We start from the raw sequence: 8975 nt of genomic DNA, 5'->3' as shown, positions 1-8975 counted from the left end.
AGCCATGTAGGTCGGGAGTTCAGGAGGGGCATCTCCCAAAGCTGAGTCTAGCACTTTCCACACAGCAGCTAATGGCCCCATTCGCACCTCATCCATGGGCCTCTCACATCTCCTCTCTTGCTCCTGTGTGTGCACGTGAGTGCGCGCGCGTGTGCGAGCACACACACACACACACACACAGGCAGCCTCTGTGAGCACAGCCCCACCAGAGTATTTTTCCAATGACCCCCAGTTCCGTGTAGTGCCAGCTCTGCCTCCCGAGGGGTCTTTTGAAGAAGGACAAGTTTGTTTAGGGCTGAACCTGCTCCCTGGCCCCTGGCCCTCTCCCCTCAGTCAGGGAAATGAATTCCACCTGCGCCAGTCCGCCTGCTCTGAAATCAGCCTCAGGGGTTTGGTGAGCAACTCTTTGATGTTAGAAGCCGCTTTAATGAGTTGGTTTGGGTTTGTTTGCTTTTTTTCCTGTAAGACAGAAGTCTCATTTTCCTAAGAACTAAGGAATTATCACTCCGCTCCCCTTCTTTCCCCTGAGATTCTGGGAGCCCAAGACCTAGACTCCCAACGCAGTGCTCTCAGATACCCAAAGGGTTAGGCAGGCTAGGGCAGGAGAGGAAGGGAAGGGGGCGGCATACTTACAGTGTTTGCTGTGGTCGAGCCCTGTCTTGGGAACAAGTCTTACGCGGGCCTCTTCGACACCCATTTTAGGAATGACAAAAGTCTCCGTCCTCGGAGACGACAGACCGCCCGGCTGAGTCTGGGGCCCTCCTCTGCCTGGCTCCAGCTCCTGGTCCCCGTCTTTCCCTGTGGCAGCTGTGCCACTTGGGACACATGACCTCCTCCCGCTGGGCCCAGGCACTTGGGCTATACAGTGGGAACAGTGTTCTCCATGTGAGGAATAATAAGCCCTATGATAACAAGATCTCAGAGTCCCAACGATTTGTCAAGAACAAAGCACGGCGTGAAAGGGAGGGAATAATTCTATTTTTATTGTTTTTGTGTCAAGAGGCAAGTTTGCCCGTAGGATTCATACTGGAATGCATCAGTTAATATCGCTCTAGGGCACTTCTTAACGAGCACTCTGTTGGCTTTCAGGTTGCTGGGCAAGAGCATTCTCTGCGGGGATTGGAGTAGAAGGAGGGTTTGGGGGTACGTAGGCACAAGAGTTTCTGGGCTGGGACAGGCCTCTGCCCCACTGTTTTCCTCCTCAGGGCCCGGCGAAGGCCTGACCCGAGCTCCTGGGCCTGGCCATACCCTGGCGCGCTTTGGCAAAGGCCACCTTGATTTCTTGGTTTATGAGGTCCTGCCAGGGATCCCTAGGGGGACAGAAGAAACAAGAAGAATAAAACTGCCGTCCAGAACAACAGTGGTGGGCGTTGAGAGCCCCCAGCTGCTTACGGGGAGCCGCTTCTGCTTCTGCGCCGTCCCCTGATCCCGGCAGCAGCCCCGCCACGGGCGTACCCCGGACCAGGCTCAGGGAGGTGAAGAGTTGTAGAGACTCATTTGCATGTGGGGGCTCCGTGTCCAGCCTCCCAGGAGACGGGGAGCCAGCCCCAGGTCTGTCCCCTGCTCCAGATGTGAGCTTGGGAAGCCAGAATGCCATGGGCCGAGGGGCTCTGTGGATCTTGAGGTACGAGGCAAACTGGGTTAGGGACGCTGGGCCCCCACCATGCACACTCTTTCGTTTTCTCATTTGCTTCCCATACGTGCCTGGAGAACGGTAGGTTAGGGTTATGACCTTTGCACGGAGAAGAGAACAAGGCTCTCAGTGACAGCCAGGGCCTCACATCAACCTGGCAGGGGACACTTTTGAGCCTGGTTGGCAGACGTAGAGGGAAGAGAAGCGACCATTCTGTGGAGCGTCTCTGTGACACGTGACAGGAGGCACTTCCGTGGGCACTGCTGCTGTGGCCATACCAACACATGGAAGGGGGCTTTGTCCCCTTCCCCTCCTCTTCACTGGCTCCCAAATACACCAAGGTAAAAGGTATCCCAAACACCCCCAAATACACGAAGGTAAATGGCTTCTGTAGATACGGCAAATACGGAGAGTAAGGATAAAAGCATCTTTAGAAAACTTGGCTTTAAAAAAAAAAATCAAGTTACAGTATATTGCTGAAGTAAGAATTTGGAAACTGCCTTTTCCCCCTTTTTTAAAGTTATTTATGTATTTATTTTTAGAGAGACAGAGAGAAGGAGAGAATCCCGTGTCTGTATATCTGTTGGTCTGTCTGTGATCTCATCTCCAGCCACGCAGAGGGGCACGTGGTGGCATTTCCACGTGTGCATGTACCGGAGGCCCACGACAGGTGTGTGCCCACTTATGTGCGTGGGCCCCATGTGTCCGCATGCTGGGTCTGATTCGGGGGGCCTAGGTGGGTGGCGATTCTCCCCTGCCTGCCCGAAGGCCTCGGAGGCTCCCAAGTCAGGTGGAGTTCACGGGGACTAATCTCAGCTCTCTTCCCTCCCTGAGCCAAGAAGATGAAAACGTTTCTGGCGCTTTCTAAAGTTTCCATCAGGGAGTGGGAAAGTCATCAGCTGAGCGAGCTCAGGATGACAAATGTTCGCCAGACCTGCCATTCCACTCCCAGGATGGGGTGGGCCAGGGGTCAGATGGAAGCCGGCGGGAGCTTGAGAGCTCACCTTCCAGGGGTCCCGGCACTGGGAGACCCGTGGGTGCATCAGACGGCCAGATCTCTTGGGGCTTGTGTGAGCAGGGGAACGTTCCATAAATGAATCGAAAAAACAAGAGTCAGGAAGCAGCAAGTGCTATGGGGAGGCAGTGCCGGGAGATGGGTAGGAGGTGACAGCAGGGCTTTCTTCAGCATGTGTGATCAGAGCCGCCTCGTGAAGGAGTGGCATCAGAGCTGAGGCCTGCAGGATGGGAAGGGACCACGCCAGGGCATTTCGTTACAGGGGATAGCAAGAGCAAAGGCCCTGAGGTTAGAGAGCAGCTCAGTGTGTTTTGCGGCAATGGCAAGGAGGCCCTGAGGAGCAGGTGGTGTGCCGTGGAAGGTGGCCAGGGAGCCAAGGCCAGGGGCAGGGGCAGGCCCAAAGGAGTGGGCCTCCAGGGTAGCATGAAAGAGTTCCGGCCTGAGCCTCAGAGCAGTAGAAAGACCTAGAGGGTCTGTTCAGTAAACAGGGGGCTTTCCTATTGATCATGTTGGTGTTCGTCTTAAGAGCTCCCTCTGGCTGCCAGGTGGGGGGCGGAGGGGCACAGCGGATGGGGGGCGGCCCCTGCCCGGGCCAGGAGAGAGGTGCCAAAGCCAAGCCCCCCGGTGGAGCTGTGATGGAGGCAGGGTTGCTGGGAAGCGTCCTCCACCTTTCTGACTGAGGATGGCGAGGCCACCCACCACGAGAGAGCCCTGGAGGAGGGCCAGGCTGCCAGGTGAAGCTCCAGAAGGATCTTGCTGAGGGACAGCAAGAGTTGTACAACCCAGAGCTCGGAGGGGAGGCGGGGCCAAGGCCCATGATGGATGTCATCAGCATCTGGATGGGAAGGGAACCCCTGCATTTCAGAGTCCGGGGCTGGCCAGCTGGCGGGGAGCCTGCGAAGGGTCAGTTGGAGAGGAAGGAGCCCAGCTGGGGAGCCAGGGAGGCCTGGGGCATATTTCCGGGAAGAGGGAAATATTTCTGGCAAAGGGGAAATGCTGTCGAGCCGTCAAGTTGAGAACTAAAACTGCCCACGGATCTAGTGACATGGATGGAGGTCACTGGTGACCACAGAGTCTTCTGGGCGCGTGGGAGTGGAAGTCAGACTGCGGGGGCTGGGCAGGGAGTGGTGGGTGAGGAAGTGAAGTCAGCGTCAGCAGACGGGCCTTCTGAGAAGTACCGCTCCCCACGGGGGCGGGAGTGGGGGGCACCTGGAAGGCTGTGAGGCAGAGGAGGCTTGCTCTTTGAGGGGCAAGAGAGGTGGGCTGGAGCAGGGGACCCTCATGGACGAGAAAAGGCCACAAAGGGCCACGGCTGTCCTCCTGGGGATGGGTGAGCCAGGGAGCTATGGCACACGGGAAGGCCCCAGGCCATACCCTGTTCCTGTCCCCACACTGCTGCCCCAGCACACTGTCTGCACAGAAACTGGGCTGCATGGAGACGTTTATGTGAGCATAAGCTGGTTCTGCACCCAGGAGCTGGGGTGTCCTTGGAAAAAGGGTGCACCTGTGTGTCCTGTATGCTGGCCAGTACCCCAGTGTGTGCCTACCCACCCCCTCCCCTGTCCTACAATGCTGGACCCCGCTCTGTGTGTGTCCCGCGCATTTCTTGTCTTTGAGAGATGGAAGGGGGGCAGCCTTGGGTGGAGGGCCATCCCGGAGGAGGTGAGAGGAGCCAGTTGGAAGTTCTGGTGATGGAAAACCCTGGGCGGGAAGCTCCAACATGCTGGTGCTGCTTAGTGGGGCTCAGCTTCCACACCTGTGGTCCCCAGGACCTTTCCAGTTCTAGGAAACCGTCATTTTCAGCCACCGGTAACACCCGTGCGCCCTGCCCTCGCCCCCCTGTGGACCCTTCTACTGCTTGAATGGAAGGGAGAAGAGCACATTGCAGTGGAGCCCTATTGCTTTCCTCGCCACCCCACCCCCATTGCCCTCTGGGAAGGACGCAGGGTCGTGGAGGACAGGGGACAAAGGGAAGGGCCAAACTGCCAGGCAGGCACAAGCTCTCTGAGGATCTTACTCACTTGGCCCCTAAAGTGTGAGTGTCCTTTCATCTATAGATTCCTCATCTGCAGAAACAGTCCGAATTGACATCAAACGCCCAGTAAGTCTTTACCAAGGCTCCAAATGGGGAGACGGTCACGCGCCCAGCACCGAGGGAAAGGCCGACCTAACCATCGCACGCCCGCATGTTGCGATCCCGATGCCGTCACTGCGAATGTGTGTTTATAAAGGGCTCTGAACCCTACGGACAGCACAGACCAGAATGAGAAATTATCCAGGCACCATGACCTCATCCACAACAAACGCATCAGCAACAGGCTAGCAGCAGCGGTCTCTCGGGACTGGAAAGAGGTAACTATTTCATCGTGAAAGAATTCTGTATTTTCCAAGTTTTCCGCATCGGGCAGGTAATAGTACTCTTATGATCAGAAAAATAACAAATATCAAATTTCAAACAAAAGACGCTGAGCTCTGCGGGCAATTCCTCTTACTCACCCAGGTTTGATGTTCAGCGGTGTGGGGAGGGGCCTGGGGAAGCCTGCCTTCCCCACCAGCCAGTAGGTCTCCTCTTTGCCCTTCCCCTGGAGGAGAGAGGAAAGGGGACTGAGCACGCCACGGGCAGGGAGTGAGGCCGGAGGAAAGGGCGCAGATCCAGACAGCTCTGGAGAAGCGACTTCTCCATCCCGGCCTTTCTTCTCATGAGGAGTCAAAGAGGGAGTGGCTCCCGGGAAGAAATATATTTTTTTAGAATTTGGGGAGTGATTAAGACACGTAAAGGCGATCGGCTCTATCCTTGACTCCAGGCAGGCATTTCCTTCTCTATCAGATGAGTGAGAATCTGTCCCGCTGCCCCAAAACACTGGATTTTCCATCAATGCCAGGAAAGAGAGTCCCCTCACCTTTAGCTCAGTCTGGCCTCTGATGTCAACTGTGTAGCCTTCATCCAGGCTGAGCAGCGTCTGGACCGTGCTTCTGTTGACATGAATCCTGTATGCTAGCCAGAGAGGTAGTAATCTAGTCACCACCAGGTGGCAGCATACCTAGTGTTTCGTAGTATCAAGACCCTTAACCCCCAGTTCCAGCCAGTAATACACCCAGTTCTGATTCATACGCCACCCTTCACCTAACCTTCCTGTCCCTCTGGTAGACCAGAGGCCTCACTAGGGGCCTCAAGGAAAAGCGGATTCCATAGATTGAGTGTTAAGAGGGACTCGCGATGAAGTCAGAATGTCTAGGAATGTAATTTTTAGTGATAGGGAAGTCAATGAAGACGGAGTCAGAGGGACAAGCAGTTATTTTCTTTCAAGAGCAGGACTCCCCGGTAGGTCCACTGCATCTAGTTACGCAGGACGTGTCGAAACGACGTTAGGGAGCAGACAACTCATGCAGCTACAAGAAGCACTTGTCCCAGGACTTCAGATTTGACAGCTGCTCTAACCAAGCCATCAGTGTGGCCTCTGATGCCAGCAAGGGCCTAAAATGACATTGAAAAATCAAGAGGGGTCTCCTCATTGTAAAGGTGTGGAAACCCAGGCCTAGAGAAGAGTATTTTCAAGGACAAGCCGGTGGCAGAAGGGGCTAGGACCCAGGTTTCCTGCCTCCCAAGTCATTGTTTCCTCTCGGCTAATTCTCTCACGAGATCATCCCAAAAGCCCCATGGAAAGTTACAAGAACCAGCGACCTACGTGATCTCCTTACAGTTGTTTCATTGACAACTAAGGTACACTGCCACCAGGTGGTGATTTGGTTACTAAGCACTCTTTCAAACAGCCAGGCTGCAGGGGTCACTGAGAGTCCTTACCCAGGCAAGATAGAAATATAACACTCACGCAGTCCTGTGGACTCCATCCGGGATGCGGTGTTCACAGTATCACCAAAGAGGCAGTACCGAGGCATGGTGAGACCAACGACCCCTGCCACACAGGGCCCTGAAACTCAAATGTGTCCGGTGAGCGCCAGGAGGTCCTGGACCCAAGGGAAGTTCCCATGACAGTTTGCCCTTGCCCACCCCCTCTGCTGTCAACACATCCTGGGCTCCAGCTGGGGGGTGAAGATGAAGCTATATGGAGTCTCCAGTGATACCCAGAGAAGAGAGGATATTGGTGCCAGTCTCTGTGCCAGGGGTGGGGGTGGGCACACAGATAAATCAGAGCCAGCGTTTGCTCTTGGGGAACTCCCAGCCTGGTGGGGGAGACGTGTAAACTGTGATCGATGTTGTCAAATGGAGGCACCAGAGCTGTGCTGGCCCCAGAAGGGAGTCTGACCCAGCCCAGAGGACTTCCTGGAGGAGGCAGTGCATGAGCTATGTCTTGAAGGATGAGAGAATGAGTGGGCAGGGCATGGCAGGTGCCAAGGCACAAAGGCAGAGAGCCCACAGGTCTGAGGGAAGCGGCAAGCAGCTGAGTCTGGATAGGACGGCAAGTAGGACGTGGTGAGAGATGATGTCGGAGGGCATAACAAGGGCCTGGGAGGATGGGGCGGGGTGGGGAGGGGGGTGCGGGGACAGGAATTTGGACTTTATCCTGCAGGTGAAACCATGGAGGTAGGAAGGGGTGGGGACCTGAGAAGGATGCCCCAAGGTCTCTCCTAGACCCATCCCAGCAAACATTTAGTTGTTTGCAGAACCACAGAAGGTCTCTGTCCTGCCTCTCCTATCAGACTATCAGCTCCTCAATATGAACTCAAAATAGCTTTGACAGATGCTGAGACAAAATGTGTGTGTGTGTGTGTGTGTGTGTGTGTGTGTGTGTATGAAACCCAGCGTCACAGATTCTTTAACTTATAACATCTTAGAACCTTCAAATAATAGAAGAACAAAAGGAATGTAAAATTTTCTATCCTAGAGTTTTAGGATCTCAGAATTCTAGAAGCACACCATTGGGGTTGCCCCAGCCAATGCCCCTGGAATGATTGGGAGGTTGACGTGGCCCGTCGCCCCCACAGTCCCCGGTTTGTACCTGAGTGCAGACCAGCCCGGATGTAAATGGGTACATCGGGCGCGTGCCTCATCCGGAAGCCTCTCACAGAGCTGAGGATGTCCAGGGCCATGTTGGCGATCTCGGCCGCATGCCGGCTCCCGTTGCGCCGGGGCAGCCCTGAGGCCACCATGTAGGCATCCCCGATGGTCTCCACCTAGAAGTCACAGCCTTCACGCTCCAGTGCAAGAACACGCCCTCCTTGGACCGTCCCAGCTCACACAAGGCCCTTCTGGGGAGCCCTGACCCACCCCTCAAGTCTCTGGCCCACAGCGTCGTCTCTACCAGGCCTCCCGTCCCAGGTGCTCTAGCAGCACTTAGATCTGCACGCTTCACATTGCCTTGGTCTGAACTGCAGTTGACTGTGGCTATCTGGGCTTCTCTGGCCCCGGGCCATGAGCCCGTTGGCATCGGACCTGGCGCCCCGTCTGCACAAGGCCACAGCAGCAGATCAGGACTTCATCTGGAGAGGAATACATGTATATTGGATGCATATACACCCCAGGGGGTTGGAAAATAAGTATACCTAGTATGCCTTCCAAGGTGTACTAGGAAAAAAATGTAGGTGTTGGAATCCTACAGATGCGGGTTCAATCCCTGGCTCTGCCATTTACCTTGGGCAGACCACTTCACTTGTGCGAGCCTGTTTCCTCTTAGGTGGAATGCATATGAAAGATAAAGTGTTGGAAGAACTAGGCTCTGGGTACCAGAGGGGAGGTGGGCAGGGGGATGGGTGAAACAGGTGATGGGGGTGAAGGAGGGCACTTGTGATGAGCACCGGGTGATGTATGGAAGTGCCGAATCACTAACTTCTACACCCGGAACTGATATTACACTGTATGTTACCCAAAAAAATTTTTACAAAGAACTAGGCTCATCATAGATGCTCAGTGGATGGAGACTTCCATCACCATCGCCATCATCAGCATCCTTTCCTTGGCTGATGGTTGTGGGGATGAAAGAATCCCACAGTCTCAGAAGGGCTTTGAAGGCCACCCGCCTGCCTCTTCAGTGGCTGGCCTGGCCTGCTTACACCTCTTGATGCGAAAGCCCCCCCTTCTAGAGGTGGCTGCTTTTCCCTCTAGGCAACTCTGACTTTCAAAAGTTGAGTGGAATAGAAACCTGCCTTCCACCCGCTGCTCTCAGTTCTAGCTCCTGAACTCTAGCCACAAAGCGTTCCCAGGCACCTTCTTTCTTCCGAAGGCCCTGTTCCAGCTACTGGGGATACAGATGTGCACCGTGGCCCTCCTCCCTGCCACAGGCCAGGCCAGCCAAGGTGAAGATGGTGACTCTACACTCCAAGTCTTCCCCTCTCCAGGATGAAGAGCCCAGCTCCTGCACTGCCTCTCCC

The 8975-nt window shown here is 55.1% G+C and overlaps 1 protein-coding gene across 1 annotated transcript in view; it reads right to left on the bottom strand.

Annotated features, from left to right (window-relative positions):
• Positions 1 to 956: 956 nt before the first annotated feature.
• LOC124505923 (guanylate cyclase D-like) overlaps positions 957 to 8975 on the bottom strand; it is a 105801-nt gene continuing 97782 nt past the window's right edge. The window contains exons 17-21 of the mRNA XM_047071976.1: positions 7607 to 7781; positions 6479 to 6577; positions 5549 to 5643; positions 5145 to 5230; positions 957 to 1310 (exon numbers count right to left, since the gene is read on the bottom strand). Coding sequence (XP_046927932.1) covers positions 1202 to 1310; positions 5145 to 5230; positions 5549 to 5643; positions 6479 to 6577; positions 7607 to 7781 — 564 coding nt within the window. The 3' untranslated portion in view covers positions 957 to 1201. The remainder of the gene's footprint in view (positions 1311 to 5144; positions 5231 to 5548; positions 5644 to 6478; positions 6578 to 7606; positions 7782 to 8975) is intronic.

Source organism: Lynx rufus, unplaced genomic scaffold (genome assembly GCF_022079265.1).
Source record: "Lynx rufus isolate CCGP_SWC_20201006 ecotype Redwood Valley unplaced genomic scaffold, mLynRuf1.p SCAF_9, whole genome shotgun sequence".
Classification (NCBI taxonomy): Eukaryota; Metazoa; Chordata; class Mammalia; order Carnivora; family Felidae; genus Lynx; species Lynx rufus.
Note: the sequence above shows the minus strand (reverse complement) of the source record. Positions and strands in the feature narration are given on the sequence as shown.